Here is a 19537-nt window from a genome sequence, read left to right as displayed (position 1 = left end):
ACTAGCTGTGTTGGTGGAGAGAGCCCCGAGGAGCTGATCCTAACTGGTAGTGTTTGCATTCCAGTTGCCCACCGGCTGCAGCAGAAACTGAGTCACTGTGCTGCAGTGGGTTTTATTTTATCAAGGACTGTTGGTGTTTGGTGGAGGAGCATAGGTGCATGTCTGTGAACGACTCCAAACTTTGAGTGATGAGCTCACAGGAATGAGAGAAACGCTGCTGAATTTGTCCGACATGCCCCTCCTTTCCTTCTGAAAGCCTATGTAAATTCTTTCAACAATTAACAATCACGGGTAAAATTGATTTTACTGAGCTAACCTTATAATATGTAGGTTTTTAGACAGAAAATATATAAATCTTTTCTGTTATATTGACATCAAACTTGACAGTAAAACAGACTTCTTCGTCTTTTCTTGGCTTCAGTTTTGACTGATGTGTTTGCTTGATATGCACCGTCTGTTTTTTCCTTTCTTACCTGTCAGAAATCTCTCCACTGTATTTTGTATTTCATGTTGCTGTCTGAATCCTGAATCTTGGCAGCACTGGAAGTCTAAAAACCACTCTTGTTGGTTTCTTGTTTCTGCATGAAGCAGATTTATTAAACTTTACAACTTCACTCCACAGTTTTCACCCCAGTCATGTGCTCCCCCGTACAATGACTCCATAAGCCCCTCTTAGCCCCCCTAAGCTCTTTAACCTGGAGGATGCGGCATCCATGATTTCCAAAAATAATCTAAAATTTTGATTTGTCAGACCAGAGGACAGCTTTCCACTTCGCCTCAGTCCATCTTAAATTCCCTCAGGCCCAGAGAAAGCGGTGGCGTTTCTGGATCATTTTTTATATTTGGTTTGTTCTTTGCAGAGTAGAGTTTTAACCTGCATTTGTGAATGCAGTGATGAACTGTGTTCACAGACAATGTTTTTTTTAGAAGTTTTCCTTAGCTCAGACAATGATTTCCACTACAAAATTGTGTTTGTTTTTAATGAAGTGTCACCCGAGGGCCCCAAGATCACAGCCATCCAATAATGGTTTTCTTCCTTATCCCTCGTGTACATAGATTTCTCTGGATTCTCTGAATCTTTTAATTATATTATGTACCGTAGATGATGAAATCCCCAAATTCTTTGCAATTGTATGTTGATGAACATTATTCTTCAAGTTTTGCACTATTTTCCCATGCAGTCTTTCACAGAGTGATGAACCTCTCATCAGCTTCACTGCTGAGAGATGCTGCCTCTCTGAAATGTTATTTTTATACCCAATAATGTTACTGATCTGTTGCCAATTAACCTAATTAGTTGTGAGATGTTTGACCAGATGTTTCAACATTTGACATGATGTCTTTGTTATTTGCAATTAAATACAGGTTTCATGGGATTTTTAAATCATTGTATTCTGTTGTTATTTACATTTTACACAGCATCCCAACTTCTTAACCTTGTAAACGTTGTAATCCTATTCCAGTCAAAATTATCTCATGCAGTTGCTAACACACACACACAACCACAGGATTTCCCTGACTCTCCCTGTCAATGTGCAATCCTGTCGCTGAGATTACCTGAGTATACCCATATAGATCACCTATGACTGAATATGTGCGATCCTACTTACATTCTTATATGTCGATGGTACAGCCTCTTCAGCATCTTGCAGACCATAGACAAATTCAAAAAGGCTGTATCCTAGTCATGAGCTGACTAGGCCTGCTGTAAACCATCAATGCTACAAAGAGCTACACGTATCTGCTGCAATAAGGCCTTCATTATTTGTGCAATATTTAGTCATTCAAATCATAGGAGGATTGTGAAAAGTGTGATTATTTACATGCCGTCAAAGTGGGAAAGGAAGTGGCGGATTAAATTGTGGGATCAAACTGTGTGTGCGTATTTGGACATAAACAGGAGCCAGTGCAGACACAGTTTAATTTCCCAGATTAGCAATATTAACCATAAGCACTTTACAGTATTTTAATGTGCTGAAGGCTGTGCATTACCTTAAAGTCAAAGGATTGTAAATAATTTAACCTCTATTGTCTGACTGAATCTTTCGCCCTTGTGTGTCCTTAAATCCACTCATTTGATTTATGAACTTGTTTGTCCCTGGTCCTTACTGAAAAGACAACCTGTCGTCCCCACACCAGAATAATTAAGCATGTGAATGCAGTGGGTCAATTGATGGGATGACAAACTCCCTTTCTACAGTCATTTTTACACAAATCACTGTCACTTCCAAATTATATATCCGGGGCTGTGAAAAGCTGTCACCGAACACTGGCAGGTAGGTGACCAAGTGCTTAAAATGGAAACACAGAGAGAAAATGTCTGAAGATCTGAACAGAAGATGCTTTCTTGGAGGTTTATGATGTATGTAGAATTTCAATCTGGCCTCGATGCTTAAATTAGGTGATTTATTTTTATTGCTTCTTTTCTGTAGCTTTTGAAGGAACGCTGGCTGCCTGGTTATCTCTTAACTGTCACTCAAAGGTGATTAATGTTGTAGAAAGGCTAATTGACTTCCCTGTTGTCAGCAGGCTTTATCTCTGGCTGTTGTTGCTCATCAGAGATCACTGATGAAAGCTTGTAGCTGAAATATCTGCTCTACTTTTTATCACCTCTGCCCCCTTAGTTAAATGAATTATTTAGGCTGTGCATTTGTCCCTTTTTTACTCCTGGAGGCACAGTACAGATACAAACACGAAGACAGTCCTTTCTTAATCAAACATGGCTTGAATTAATGAAAAAAATACAAGGTTTCTTTGGAAGGGGGGGTGGAGGGGTCTTGGCCACTCAAAAATGGCAACAGAAGCCTTTTCTTTGAATAACCCCACCACTTACTTTCATCTAAAGGCACGATAGAAGGTTAGATAAAAGCACCCAAGCCTTCCCAAAATACAGGCCTATAGAACAAAGTCAATAAAAGCAATAGACATCTGAGGTACTGAATTTATTCCCCCCCAAAAAAAGTCTTTTTGGCATTATTTTTGGTGGAGATCAAAGCTGCTGAGATTTATGAAGTGGTGATGTCTACTTCACTAAAGCCACTGATTGTCCCTGCCCACAGTGACAGACGTGGCCTGGCCGGGCTGAAAGCCTGTTGCAATAGTGGCAAAATCCAGCAGCCCCGCCTTCCCCTTTACCCAACCTCCACCTCTAACCATCCACTCTCTGTTGCCAAAAAAGAGCAAAAGAAGCATTGTTGTTGGCTTTGGGAGAACATCGAAAACCATACTTTACAACACAGTACAGCCGATGCAGGGGGGCTGGTTGTGCTGTTTGTGGGGCAGTGGTCTTGACCAAAGGCATGCTTTTTCTAAGCGTATACAGCTGTGTAAATGTTCAAAAGAAAGCATGAAAGCAGAGTCTGCCTGCAAGGAACATCTAAAATAACATATCCATTAAATTTGTCACATAAAAGAACAGCAGCAAACGCAAGTCCTTTCAAAATTTGATTTAAAAAAAATCACAGAATGGTGCTAATGTTTTCTACACAAAGGCCTCAGTGTAATCTTCAAAGAGGAAGTGGCTAACAAAGATTAATAGCCTAAGAATGAGTAAATGTGATGCCCCATCTAGATCCATTAGCATCAATTATTGCAAACCTGGGCTGGCATTACAAACAATGATCCAGATTAGGCTGATGATCACATCCTAGACATATGAGCTTCCCAAATGCCAGCACAACTTATTATATTCCAATACGCCTATCCAACCATGACCGTTAGATACATTACAACCTGCTACTCCGTAAGGATGTGTTGGGTGAAAAAAAAATCATGTTGGAAGGATCTTCTTGCTCAACACTTGGACTGGCCACTTGTTGATGTGAGATCAAAGTACACATTAAACAGAAATTAAGATGCAGGAGGAAGATGATTTTTGTCGATTTATTGTGCACTTAAATAAACCTTGGACACATTCATGAAGAATGGACAACAATGATGTGTAAACTCCACGTTCTTATAACCAAGTTATTTGTATAATTTAAATAGTCTAAATGAAGTACTTCAGTTATGTGGTTGCAGCTACTCATTAACAAGTGAAACCAGATACCAACAGTGTATAGCTCCTTTCATTTTCCATTCACTAAACTTGTAATTGGTTGCTAATAGCAGAATATTAATATTTATTTGTATTTCACTGTAGCCGCCAGCTATTGACACCTTTGCAGTTCTTTTCACTAGTTTGGAGATATTGTCATAAATAAAATATCAAAAATACTCAACTCACAAACTGAAACTGAGGCTGATATGATTGCCAAATTAGGCCCTCCTTCATTTTGTGATGCAGGCTTGTTGCCCACATAACCCTGATGTTGTCATCAGAGTTATTTTCTCAGAGTTGGCAAAGCTTGTATTGAAACGGAATATTTTAGACATATATTTCCACAGTCTAAGTGCTACTGATAATGACTGATAAACTAATTTGGATGTGTAAATTGGTGGACTCTTTCTTTAGCAACAATTTTCAATTTAGAAAGTGATGTAAAGCAGATAAGCGAGGCCAAGCAGATTGTGAGTATTCTTTCATTTGCTACAAGAATGTTAGTAGTTTAAATAAGCAGGGCCAATACCTTAACCCTCGTGTTGTCCTTGGATCAAAATGACCCGCAGCTGTGTTCAACCAAGTTCTATTTTATTTTCATATTTTTTGGGATCATTGGTGACAAGGAGGCTGTGAGGGTTTATTTAAAGAATGATGACCAATGATCCCAAAAAAATATGAAAATATAGAAATAAAATAGAACTTGGTTGAACACAGCTGCGGGTCATTTTGACAACACGAGGACAACACGAGGGTTAATACTATTTCTGGGGCTGGACTGTTAAATAAGTGAAGAGTAAATCCTGAACATGTTTGGTCACTTTTTGGCAGGTTTCAAGAGTGATATCTTGCTAGTATACAGCAGATAAAAAGTAAAAGCCAGAGTGCACCCATTAGCTATTTACACCTCATTAACTAAGTCAATATGCTCTCTCCACATTATCACAACAGCTGAGAGGAGTCCAAAGGAATTATTTGCATTTAAATGAGGTATTCATGTTTCCCCTTAAGGCTTTAAAGTCTACTCTGGCGACATCAGGAATTGTCACCCCTATATGCTCAGCAATATACTGCATGAGCTAGTCTGACACTGATGAGACACTAAGAAAGTGAAGATACACTCCCAAGCTGGAGCTTTTTAACATCTCTGCATGTGGAAACGTCAACACAGAATGAGCTCGTCATTGCATTCAAAGCACAGCCCTCTCAGTGCCACCCATATGAGGCCCACACTATGATTCCAATATTGAATATACAGCCTGTTCATCAGTATGAATTATGGGTGTACATCTTTTACATAATCACGGATATAGAATCGATATACATACTAATCAAGGGCAGTGAGTATTGAGTGGGAGCGCCCACTGCCCATCAGTTTTCCTTGCCTCGGGAGGTAGACAGCCACAAGCTTTGCTAGGAGTACCACCATCCATCAAAAGTTTGTGACACGGAGAGCAAGGCTGAAGTATTTGGAGTTCCGCCAATTTCAAAGAATAACCTTGAAGGTGTCGCTGAGCCTGTAGACTAACAAATGTTAACTGAGGAATATCATTTTGCACAAGAGTTTCATTGTATTTTGTTATTGTTCAACTAAATACAAACAAAAAAATATTTTTGAGGATGGAGAGCACTGTTTAGCAAATATGAATTCATGGTGAATAATGTATTAAAAAAAAAAAAGTGTGATTTAAGTTAGGACAGGTCTGAAGTAAAAATACACTCCAATTTCAAAACCCCTAATAATCCATTTTAGAAAGATTACTCACCTGGAACAAGATTAAGACACCACCGATGCCTATTTAATTAAAAAGAAGGCAGAAATCCCTCAGACACAGAGGTAAATGACTGAATTAGAAGGCAGAGCATGCTCACTGAACAACATGCTTTCCTGAAAACAAGAGGTTCGTGCTCACAATGACTCACTATTAGGATTTCATAATCAATTTTAACATCAAATTCCAAATTAAATATCATTTGACCTTCACGCTGAGTCAAAACAATGAAATATGGCAGATAATTCATTGGATTGTTTTTGAGAAAATCATGGCTTATTGGGTTTGCTATCACCTGCCTGTGCACTGGCAGCTTAACATAATCATGTCTTGAGTACATGCTAAAATGTATTTTAACAAGTGAAAAGTTCTCCAAACATTTCAGATCAGTTATCCCCTGCATGTACCAAAAACTGGGTGCTTTCCTTTAATGTAAGATTCCATCAACATCTCGAATATCACATGTAGCCTCAACACATACATCCCTTGATTGATTAAATGATTATTTACAAAGTTTATCAGCTTGTAAATATTTGCAACTCAATTGGTGAGTATAATATTAGTTCACTTTTATGTCAGTAATGTTGCTCATTTCATTTATTTGTATTATATAAAAAAATGTCTATGTTGGCAAGAGATTTGTTTGGTCTCTTCCACTGAAAGCTACAGCAAAGGACAGCAGGGAAAACACATATAATAAATGTAATGAGGTTTGTTTCATTGTCCAAACTGAGGAAGCAGACTGAGCAAATGGTTTTCTCGAGTGCCGACTGGCACCAACACTGGAAGGTAGAACTGTTCTCAGACACACAACAGGGCTGCTGCTCCAATGTTGTTGGGTGCTGCTAGTTTCAGATTTAGGCATTCAGCTGCCTAAGCACACTTCCTCAAAAAACATTGCTCTTGATCATACTAGGCTAACTGTTAACATTTTTCTATTCTGCTTCTCTGAAAAAGAGTGAGTAGTAAAAGCTATAGAAAACATACAAAAGTAGACTTCAGTTAAATGCTTTGCCTGTGTTGTGTGTATAGTACATTTCAGGAGTGAGGGGTGGATCTGACTGAGAAACTAAATACTGTATGCCCGCCCACCTTTATGAATGCACCCCAGACATGTCAATCAAACCAGGCATGCCCCCAAACCTACCTCCCTTTGAGGTCTAATATCTAATTAATCATGCAAATGTTTTCAGAAGACCACAAGAACAGTGATCAGAAGGAGTAAATTTAGCTACTGACACCATAATGTGTGAAAAGTGTATTGACTTTGCATTGCATGAGAGAAGTTGTTTTTTGAATGGGAGTCTATTGTAGCCAAATTTTACACTTTGAGTATAGTATTCTTATATATTTAATTTGATTGCGGGGTGGAGAGCCAAATACATGTGATGAGAAATATCGCACATATTTAAAAGTCACTATTCATAATAATAAATGTATATATATATAAAAAAATATATATTCCTCCATCAGTTATATAAATCTGCCGAAAATCCTGCCCACATACTGTGGCATAGCACCATGTGAATTCCTGACCCCTAAAACCAAAATTGTAACAGTAAGAAGTGTCTTCCTGGTCAGTGCTGCAGTGATTTGGTCTGATTTCTGATACCGCCTGCCAATCATGAAGTGAGGAACATTAGATTCAAGGGGTCCATCTTTAAGATAGCTGAGATTGACTCATTCTGGTGCATGGAGGAAAATAATAGCTGGCAGAGTCACTGCAGATATAAGAAGCAGCTCCTCCACCGTCACTGTGCCACAACATTAAAAAAAAAAACCTTTAAAACAAAAATGTTGTGCTTTTACTTGATTGTAGGGCAGGTTTTTGACTTTTTCAAAACATATTGTGTGGTTAAAAATTACATGTGTGGCAGCCTCTAATCAAAGCTTTACGTTTTACGATGTGCAGGACTGACTGAAACTGAAAGAGTGCTCGATTAGAATCTCTCAGTCCAAAAGAACAGTCATCTGTGGCGGCAGTACAGTTTGAGGCATCAAATTCAATCCTGGGCCAGACTACAAATCTGTTCAGATCTTGCTTGTCTCTGCAAGCTCAGATAAACATTTGCCATGTGGTCAGGTGGCTGTTTATCGAAGGTGACAGCAGAATGATGTATGTATCACAAAGATCACACACTACCTACCTGTATTATTAAGGAATGACTCCCCATTCCTGCAACAAATCACTGTAGGACTGGTTAAAAAATGGGTTTTAATCTAATATCACAGCAAAATACTATATTGTCATATTATTATAATATTGCATACTAGGATATGCATAACCAGGTTTCTTATGTTCCATGTAAACACCTTGATCAAGAGCAAAACAAGGCACAAACCGGAAAACCAATGTGCATGTAAACGTAAATCTTACTCAAACGATAGTAAAAAGGGCATTCGTTGTGGAATATTTTCAGCTGTGAATCGATACACATTCCATACACTAATGAGTATTATCTGCAACAGGATGGTGTATAAGGCAGCGCAATAGTGTGGCTTGATGATGTATTTTTAATACGTTGCAGTTTCTGGACAACATTGGAGGTCTGTGACACAAAAGACTAACAAGACACGCTCCTTCTCAGTGATATGCGCTCTCAGATGCTCACTCCCTGCATCATGCCCCACCCCAAGAAAAAAAAAAAAAAAATCAATTACAGGAAGTACATTCTCTCATGACGGTGTAGGATTAAATTAAAGATCTGACCATCTTTAAAGCTCTTAACTTTTGACCTTTCAGGTGTAACAGATGCGCCTTTTTATGGTTACAAATGATTATTACCATGTTGGCTCTGACAGCTGTAATTACCACGGGGTTGATTAGAGGTGTGAGCAGGTTCAAACTCAATTTTGTGTCAAAATCACAGTCAAAGTATGTGTAAAACTAATTACCAGCAAAAGGTCATGATCTTTTCCAGAGAGAAAAAGAACTGATGCTGAAACACCACCTCTTACACCTAAAGTGCGCCTGGTGTATGTTTGACTGGAAGTCTGGGTCGCAGCAGCAGGATGTCTCTCTCTCTCTCTCTCTCTCTCTCTCTCTCTCTCTCTCTCTCTCTCGCTCTCTCTCTTTCTCACTCTCTCTCTCTATAAAATGTATATATATATATATATATATATATATATATATATATATATATATATATTATATAAAGAATTACATGACACTCTCCAGTAATACCAGTTGCCCTTTAAATTATTCGCTTGAACCTTCACCATTCAATCATGCTGTGGAGTTAATTAAGCTATACCACGAGTAATAAAGAAGATAGATGACACTTGGTCACACATGCACGACATGCCTTTATGACAACAACTGAAGGCTGGTAAGGTCAGAGCCCAACAATTGATGGAACTGTCATCCTATCATAGTGGAAATCCACCAGCAGAATCAAATCGTGGATTGACTTCCTACTGGTCCAGGAGACCAGACAAATGGCCTGAGACATATTGGTGGCCTTGTCCCCAAACGCTAAACCTAAAAAGCTAATCTGAGGACGCGATCACTCACTTGCTGTTAATGTCATCATTTACGCCTGTCCAATAACTAGCACATACAGTATGCACTTATTGACTCTCTGCAGCTTTAGGAATATGAAGTCCAGAGGCTGTCAGCTAGACTCATCAAAATCTGTCAAACAATCTATATTTTTTCTGGTCAGAAATCCATATAAATGACTCATTAACAAAGCATGAATCTGCAACACGGCCGGTACTGACTTTTTTTTTTGTGACATTTTTATTTCTTATTTTTTTCAGGGGTGGGTGGGTGGCTGGGTGGGGTGGTGGTAAGCACCACTTATCGAATGAATACCTTGCAAATAAATATCACCAAGAAACCTGTGCCAAATGTGTTAGTTGATACATAATTCAAATACATATGCACAGAATGTGCAGGAAAATGCAACTTTACCTAAGCTTTCTATTATACCATTTTATTCCTCTACTCCGTTACTCTATTTAACTTTTTACAGTTTACAGATTTTACAGCTCAAAAAACAATGAATTTGTAATTCAAATTACCAAACAGTATATAAAAACTGTCTCTATTTGGAACAGTGACAACTACTAGCTAATATAATCTAACACTCTTAAAGTTACTATTCTACCTAATAAATATTTCAACCTAATATCATGCTAAATCATCAAGTACATCCATCAGTCCACTTCAGGATATTGTGTCAGTGTCATGTTTTGCCTCGCATTGGCATGGGAAGTAAGGTTCACCGTATCCCCAGTGGATTTATGGGTGTATTAAACGCTTAGTCGTGATAATGTGCTGACTATTTTTACTATAAACACTTAAGTACATTTTGCTCTTATTAAACCTAATAATAGGTGAGGTATCACTACCTTATTATTAAGTTGCAATGCACTTTATAATCAATACATAAATTGAACTGAATTTTATATGGTGATCATTAACAAACAATGACGTCTTTACTCTTACTGCAGTGTTACTTTGTTGTGGTGTTTCTGGCCAAATGGTAAATGCAAGTCCAATATTCAGTCTTCTTTTAGCTCTGGTTTGGGCTCCACCAATGAATTCAAGCTCAATATACAGACTATACAGCTCCATAAAGCCAAGGGGAGTTGGAGATTCAGTTGAATGTATACATTTGTTATTTAATAAAACACAGCATCACGTTGCATTTTTGTCCCTTGTCACGTACCCCTAAAATGTAGACAATGTCCTTCATTTTGAATGGCTCAAGTTTTCAAAAAAACAGCACTGCAGGACAGATGCTTTTCTAAAATCTGATTGGAAAATACAACAAAGACATTCCCTCTGAAACCCAAAGATGATTGCCAGACAGATAAAGAAACAACAGTTGAAAATAACTAGTGTTTACCACACTTTGCAGCACTTTGAGTCATACAGGTCAGCAGATTGTGGTGGTAACCTAAAACTATGTCAGACCGAAATCAAATTAAATATATTTTTGTAGCATGTTAAAGGCCTAACCATTAACCTGCATAGTATATTGTGTGTCTAAACCATGTTCTAAGTTGGATAGACATACACATTTTAGACTATCTCTCACATTGTCCCACAAAAACCTACTCTTTGCCCCACATTGGTTTGTTGGAATCTGGTTACCCTACATTGTTTTTTGCAGGCTGATGTTTGATCTGCAGCTATTACTAGTGTAATCTCCAGTCAGCACACACAGGGAGCTAATAGATCCCCAGAGAGATGTTTCCCCCTGTTGATCATGTCATCAAGCACAACTCACAATGTTATCCTCAGTTGCAACTGCTGTCTTTTTTTTTCTTTCTTTTTTTTTTTCCAGATGAAGCTTAGTTTGCTCAGAGAAAGACAGAAAAAAACACTCACATGCAAAGGTTAGACTGGCCTCTCGGCTAACGATGGTCCCGAAAGAGTTGGAGGCGAGGCACTGATACGTTCCAGCATCTTGGTCTTTGTTCAGATGGCTGATTCTGAGGTTGCCTCCAGAAAGGCTGTAGTGAGATCCAGATTTGGGACTGATTTCCGTGCTATTCAGTTTCCACCTAAACAAAAAAGGAGAAAAATGAACATGTAAATTGACAAATTAAGCACTATTCTGTGTAGACTGAGGCAATGGAAGTAATCCAGACTACAAGGAGAACGTGATTTGTACACTTAATTGTTTTTCTGGAGGAGAGGGCCCAGAAACCATGCCCTCCAGTTTAGTGTTAATCTAAGCAGCAATGAACCACTGTGGTGCCAAGGACTTGACTCTCTGAAAATAGATAGCATTGCAGGCCATCCATCTTGCCAGACCCCAGTCAAACTGCATAAAAATCCTGTTTAATCATTATAGTGCGACAATTAAAACAAATGCCTGCAAGCTCGCCTCCACACTTGTGCATTCTACACCCGTCCACATGATTATCATTGGTGTTAGGGGGTGATCAACAGAGGGTATAATTCACTTAAAATGGCAACACACTCTCCAATCTCTCCACACAGATGTACCTTATAAAAAAGAAACACAGGTGGGAGGAAAATCAGTCATTTCCAGCCATAATTTACTTTAGAAAAAAAAAAGAACTCACACGCTGTTGTTGTTATCAATGATGTATGACCATTGAAGCAATAAAAGCCTTTGCACAGATAAACAAGCATGAAAATAGCATTTTATATTGTATTGTAAAATGGACAATCTAGATTTGATTAGAGCCCAGGGTAATTCTGTGGCTGATTATTTATTTTAGGAAGTTAAAAATATCCTTCTCCTTTGATTTTTTTTTTTTTTTTTCTTTTGTCTGGATGATTTGAGGTTCAGGTGGGGAAAAAAACCCTATTGTTTCATTTAGAAAATAAAGCAGCTTTGATGTGAAGAAAGGGGCTTTGCGAAAGCCTTTTTGTACTGTAGACATAAGTTGTGCAAAGCTGTTTGGTGCACTGCTATCTTAACTCTCCTTGTAATGCCAATTTGGTGCCTTTGAGGAAAAATAACCTTTCAGAGAAAACGCTGACAGCGCTGTTTCATTATTGTTATGGTATATGTTTATAATATTACATCTTCTATAGTATAATATGCCAACATAGAATAGACTCGTTTGTTTATTATGTTGCGGAACATTTACTATGTTTAGTCCTATGGGCACTGACTCCTGCAGTGTAGGTGCAGGATTGTCATACAAGTAGGAGCTGATTACATAAAAAACAATGTCAGACTGTTTTGCTTACCAACCTACCCTCACTGATATGTTTCACAAATAGTAGCATATCTGTGGGCCGGGGTAGTGTTGCACTCTCAAAGCACCCCTCCAGGGTTTTTTTTTTCTTTTAATAGACAAAATTTGTAGTACAATGGTCTTTCATGGCCCTTCTTCAGTTCAGTCGTAAGTAAGTGCACACTCTCCAGAGCCTTATTACTACACACAATAGCGAAGAGCCCGAGGTGGGGGAGGGCGGGGTGGCTGAATTCTCACAGGAGTATAGCAGTGATTAATTTGCAGCACAAGTGGAAGAAACAAAAATCAACATAAATATCTCAGCCGAGTCGCACCTTCGACTTGAACACCAGCGAAAAGTGGACAGAGGGGGGAGGAGGAAGTGCAGCTCAAAAAACCTCAGCACCGCACTCAGATAGTGGCTTCCTATGTTTCTGAAAAGGCCTCCCATCAAATATGAAAGCAGCCTTTTCACAGCCGTAATTGCTCGGAGAGTCGGCATTGTATGCACGGTGAAATGGTTTAATCGGTGACAGCTTGAAAACCAAATGTTGCAAAAGATTTTGTTTTGCCAGTCATCAATTCAGTGCTTTCTCTGGGTCTTTTGACACACATTAGACTGGATAGCTAATTGAACCCTGGAAAATGTTTTGATGTATCTGAGTGAGCAATCATGTCCCATGCTAAAAAGGAAGAATTTACCCAGTTGGAGGCAGATAGTTTGTGAATCTCTAAATGTACCATATTGTGGATGTGTGTGGTGGTTAAATGTGCTGGTAGTTAAAGATAATTGCTCACCCAAAGCTGCCATTTTTCTTTTGTGACGAATTATATGGCCTATGACAACCCTTGTCACTTTAAGCCAATTAGATAACAACTTAAAGCGGCCAAGTGACAGATATTTAACATACGTGAAATTTGAGCACACTGAACACCAGATAAATTGAGTGCAGTAATCAGAATTAAGCATTTTGAGAACTTTGAATCGCAAGATAGTGTTGCTGCATACCCACCGTTTGAGGTAGAGCAACAGATTCCACCAAAGTCAATTAAACTAGATTATTTAATAATTCTATTTACAATGATTTATGATAGCAAGCAGGCCATAACAGCAGCTCCATTTGTTAGGCACATGCTTTATCCAATCATGTAACAACAGGCCGTGTACACAATGGCATAATACCACACCATCTGGCTTATGAGGCTGTGAATGTTACGCGATCTGTTCCTTTTCTTAAGCCTGGTGCTTAAGAGTATTTAAAAAAAAAAAAAAAAACACTACTTGAACGCAACACCTCAGATAATTATTGTTTTTCAATTTGATTCTAAATCCAAATAAGAGACATTTAATATGTAGAAGTGCATTATAAAAAAAACTCAGTCGAAAGGAAGAAGAGGAGGGGAAAAAAAGTATGCGCTCGTCATGCATGAGTGATGGAACGATAAAGATTCAAATCAGCTTCCGAACTGGTAAATCAACTGGTGTTCTGAGGCTGCTCTCAACAGGACAGCTCCTTCAATTCTGGGACTTGTGAACTGTATTTACAAACCATGTTGTTTATGGATTTGATTCCCCTGTGGCTGTTTGTACATAGGTCAAGCTAAAAGATGACTGAGGGACAGGGCTGATGAGCATCGCAAAGCTATTTAAGCACAGTATTACGCTAAAACATGTAATACACCCATCCGTCCACTACAATATACCGTGCCAGTCACTTTTTGCATCGCCTGTCGCTGTTAAAAGTACATGTATGTATGACCAGGTTCAATGAAGGATGTCATGTGACAGAGATCCCATGATGACGTGATGGTAGAATAGATCAAATCCAGGACTTTCTCCCAGGAGTCCAGGGGTTGAGGTTGTCAGAAAGCAATGTGGATTTCTTCTAAATACTTTCATAAAATGACTTATTTTAACCTAAACCGTCATCTTTTCCCAAGCCTCACCACATGTTTTTGTTGGTTGCTAAAGACGCTGGTTGATGTTCAGGCCACTGGCATGCACACATAAATATATGTGTGTGTGTGTGTGTGTGTGTACAACGTATATATATATATATATATATATATATGTATATGTCTATTCTTGGTAGAGCCTCGGAAGATAAACTTAAGATGTACAACTGCAGTGTATTGAGATGGTTTTTGGTACTGACTTTCTTTTGGATATCAAGACAAATAATGCAAATAAAACACTGTAAAAATGTAAAATATTGGACCTTTACAGCTAAGCATTTCTAACACAGTTCTCAAGTAAGTTCTCAACGCTATGTAAGGATGTATACACTTCCATTTATAAAGCTGGACGTTAGCTTGGTAATATGTAAAAGTAAGGAGAAGGGGACTTAAAAGTAAATATATGTAGCTCTTACGTTTTGTTGTGTACTTCTTTTGTAGTTTGTGCATTAGAGATGCAGCATTTTTATGTGTCTAACCTGTCGGAAAACTAATAAAGATTCAGCTGTTTGGTAAAGTATACTCCGTTATGGATTTGCTGGTATTTCCAGTTATGTTCTGAGCTCTGTCATATTTGTGGCCTTATTTTAAACAGAAAGATGAGAGTGGAGTAAATATTTCCATCCAACTTTCCATTTTCCAAAATATATTTGACCATTCACTTGAGGCCCTCGAATTGGATATTTATAAAACAATATTATTTTTTAATTTTTTTTAAATCTTGTTTTTTCTTCTTCTCGCATAGAAAGCTTCAAACTTTCACAGTTTACCTCTGTGTGACATGCAATTAACGACCTTTGAGCATGATTTAGCTCTTTGGGAGGCGGCAGCTGCTCTGACAGCGACCTTGAGAGGAAACAGCTGATTAGGTCATCCTTTAAACTGGCTCAGTCCCAAGTATTAAATGTACCAATCCGTCCAAATCTCACCCCAGTAATTTCAGTGAGCAAACATGATTGATTTGAACTTCTAATTGCCAGAGATGCTGCAACACAACACAACACAACACAACACCCTTTCAATAACCTAATGGTCCATGCGAGGAGGAAATAAAAGGGTTGAAAAACAGCTGATCTTTGAACTCTGCAGCAGGGAAAAGATGTTTGAGGTGGGTGCATGCAGAGTATAACACGTATTCTAAGGCCAGAGATAGATTACACATGTTTCCAGAAGCAGGGGGTTGAAGGGAAAATCCAACACAAAATAGAATTCATGTAACACATTCCTATGATCCTGATCAGCTCAGGCTTGATTTGCGAGGATGAGTAAGTCTTTCCTAAAGCTAGAAACAACAGAGCCAAGACTCTCTTGCTGCTGCATCGGGAGACAAATCCTGGAGCGGTTTCATTCAGCCTGAATCTGAGGACGCAGTTACAATACCCAGCAGGATAATTCAGGACATGGACACTTTCTCTGCTCTGTGACTGTTCAAACTGCAGTAACGTAGAACACATTCGAAGAAGCTCCAAACACTTTCTGAGCCCATGAGAACCGAATCTAATTCACTGTCAGTGAACACAAGAGGAAGCTGCAAATCCATAATTCTGGATAACTTTGTATTTTTACTACACTATCGAGAATTTCATTGATTAAACTCAAACACAATGTGAACCTTGATGACAAACCTTCGACCTATTCTAGTTTCCATTTACATTCTTACGTCAAATGAATAAAATAATAATAAGATAATAAAAAAAATAATCTCTCTTCAAAATGACAGATTTTATGAGCTTAAATCCTGAATTGACACCACAGATGCGAGATGCATTTCAAATGTGAACATTTTGAGAACCAGCATATCATTTTAATTACTTTTTTTTTTTTAAAACGTAATTGAATCACAGACTTATTACTCATTAAACTAAACTGATAATGTCCATGTGTACTCAACACTGCATAAACGCATTAGCAGAGGACAGCATGTGTCTTCTACAAACATAACAACCATGTCGTTCAGACATCTGTCTTTGTGACTACTGTTCCTTTTAGCTTTTATAGGGATTTATAGGGAGTGTATTATTGCATTGGAGTCAGTGACTGAGGTGCTGGCTAAACCTGATAAATACATTGTTCTAAATTTGTTCTTATTTGAGTGACTTTGCAAAATCAGCTGGCAGTATTATAGTGTTAGCTACTATCAGTTATTGTGCAAACTGTACCCATGAATACAGATAACCCAATTAATATTTGATACTAACAGAAAGTAAGAAAAATACCATTTGAGGCAAGATCCGACGTTAGCCTTTTAATGAGTTGTCATCATATGAATGTTTATCTTCATTAGACGAGTTTCTACTCCGACAAAAAGCGACCCCGTAGGTCTTATGTTCAAATAGCTTATAACAAACCACAGCTACGTTTTAAAGTGAAGTGAGCTCTACCAGGTATATAAACAACGACAATCTGGTGTCCTATAGAATTGACGCAATTCAGATGATGTCTATGAGTCCTCCTTGTTTGGAGAGTTGGTTTTGGTGGATGGTTGCATACAACAGTGGACTAGTGTGCAAGAGAACACGGTTCACTTCCCGTTTCCACTTACGATTTGGGAAAGTATTAATGTTAAAAACTGCATATACTGTTGCCGTGACAATGAAGGTTGCATAACTTCAAGGAAGTAGTAACTTTAACGCACAACATGTTTTAAATGATCATTTTAACCCACACCAATTTCTCTCCCCAACCCTTGTGTTTTTTGTTCCTAAAAGTTACCAGGGGTGCTAATTCAGAAAGCACTCCTATGGATCTTATTTGAGGGTAGAAACGACCATAAATGACATAAATGTTGGATGATTTGTTGACATAACAGAAATTCCTCATTAAAAAATGTCTCACTCAGTGCATTATGTGTTCCCTGCTTTATCTGTATTTTATTATTCTTCATCATTTATAAAGAAAAGGGTAATCATCATTCCCTAAACAACTGGGCAGCTGTAGGTTTCAGAAAATGTTACTCAGACAGGTGTACTGTACATACAATATTTGTTATAGACTATAGGGCGGCTGTGGCTCAGATGAAAAAGTGCATTGCCCACGAATCATAAGGTTGGTAGTTCCATTCCTGGTTCCTCCTGGTCCACATACCTAAGTGTCCTTAGGTAAGTGTCGTTATTCCGGGTGGCAGGGGAGCACCTTTCATGGCAGCGCTATCCCCATTGGTGTGTGTGTATGAATGAGTGGGGAATGTAAAAATTTCCCTCTGAGGGATTAATAAAGTATATATCTATCTATCTCTATCTAAACATTCAAAAGGGTTTTGTAGACCGCTGTAGCTGCGGATTGGAAAACATTCCGTGCACTTGAGAATATTCCAAACAGCACTATGGCTTTGTAGAATTAACTCGAAAGAAACTAAATGTTCGTTATAATGAAGGAACATGTCACATAATGCAGCAGTGTGGCTCAGTGGTGTGTTTTTAATATTAATTCATTAATTTTGATTAACTACGGAGCTCAAAGACACAGGACTAAGATACATAAGGCTTTGTATACAGACTAACCTACTAACAATAGCTAATAACAGTAGGATCAGTTCTTTGTTAGTATTATATTGATATTGTCTCAGAATGTGTTGACAGTAAGAACAAGTATTGACTATCACCAGACTGAGCTTTGGCTCAAATGAGACAGGGAGCAATTTTGAACATGTTAGTCAAGCAGTAAGAGTAAATGGGAGTTAACAGGTAGTGATCTGTCTTTCAGTATATGGAATCACAGATAAGTTGAGTTGGAGAAAACTGCAAGTGCTCTGCAAGACTTATCGCTGTTTAAATTGTTTCAACATTACCCGATTATTGGCATTCAGAACTGCAAAAATGTGAAAAGGGACTGCTGAAGACAACATAACAGACAAAACAAGTGATATGTTGTCAAAAACTGAAAAATGTCAGACTGTCAGCGTTATAAAAGCAAACAGTATTGATGGGGAGGAACAATGTGCAGAGGAAAATAAATGCAGTCACAAACTCACCGGTAGATGGGAGGCGGGCTTCCCTGGGCTTCACAGCTGAACACCACCTCCCTATTTTTCTCCAGAGTCTCCACAGGATACACAATGCTGCCAGGCTGCTTGGTGAAGACAGGGCTCTGCAGGACACTGCTCTCTGTATGACGGCAAGAAAGACAACACGTTTGACGAGAAACTTATCCACTAGCCTGTTTGCAGCCAATTAGTCAGAAACAAGTTGATGCTGCTTTAACTCTTTAGAAAGGCAATACCACAAGCAGACAAAACATTAATTTGAACTGGCTGTCACGGCATGGTGGCACACAGAAGAATGATTTGAAGTGAGACGTGCCTTCAAAAGCTATTTAGGTGGTAATAGGATATAGAGCCTGATTTATGTTGAGCAATTGCCTGGAAAAATGCGTTCATTAACTTCTGTCAACTTGTTTTTATTTGTTCCTTTATTTATTTATTTGCCAGTGATGTTAGGACTATGTACCCATCCAGAGGTGTAATCATTTGGTTTCATGTTAGAGCTCTTTGAAAATGACACAACTGAAGTCTCAGTTACTCCATTAAGACAACCATTAAAGCCTCTTGTGCATGGCTTTTTAAAGCCGCTCATTTATTTTTCACAGCTTAAATTGCAACCACAGTCAGTCTGATTCACTTGTATCTGGTATCAGTAAGTGCATATTTGGTAAAGGAGTCTTTTTATATTTTGATGCTTTCATCAAATTGAAAAGAAATATAACTTGTGGATTTTCCTTACAGAAATCTGTAATCTAAAAGTGAAGCATGATTTATTTCTTTAAAAAACATGTTTTTCTTTAAAGGTCTGGGTCCAATCATATTGAAAACATTCAACCTGTTTTGATTGTAAAGTATTTGAAGAAGCTTCTTTGAAAAAAAAACAAAAGAAAGACATGAGATAGACTATAGAGCAGCTCATCGAACAATTACAGTGAAGGTGCGTAGAGCTTCAAGTGCAAGATAAATTCTGGTGGTCTATGTCCAGTTTAGTGTGTGGTTGGAGGGAAGAATGTATGTGCGTGTATAGATTTATTATATAGATTGTGAAGGTATATACCACCTAATTTTAAGTCATGGGCCTTTTTATAATTATTTGTCTTCACTAAAATGTTCCAAAATGGC

General features: G+C 38.2%; 1 protein-coding gene across 3 annotated transcripts in view; it reads right to left on the bottom strand.

Annotated features, from left to right (window-relative positions):
- Positions 1 to 19537, bottom strand: part of cntn4 (contactin 4) — a 151727-nt gene that overhangs the window by 82651 nt on the left and 49539 nt on the right. For all 3 annotated transcript variants that reach the window (XM_069166838.1, XM_069166761.1, XM_069166917.1), the window contains exons 3-4: positions 18407 to 18539; positions 11153 to 11328 (exon numbers count right to left, since the gene is read on the bottom strand). In XM_069166838.1, coding sequence (XP_069022939.1) covers positions 11153 to 11328; positions 18407 to 18539 — 309 coding nt within the window. The remainder of the gene's footprint in view (positions 1 to 11152; positions 11329 to 18406; positions 18540 to 19537) is intronic.

This window comes from Embiotoca jacksoni, unplaced genomic scaffold (genome assembly GCF_022577435.1).
Source record: "Embiotoca jacksoni isolate LCO1_2020_lvr unplaced genomic scaffold, fEmbJac1.0.p SCAF_1, whole genome shotgun sequence".
In the NCBI taxonomy this organism is placed as follows: Eukaryota; Metazoa; Chordata; class Actinopteri; family Embiotocidae; genus Embiotoca; species Embiotoca jacksoni.
This window is presented reverse-complemented; position numbering and strand designations above follow the sequence as displayed.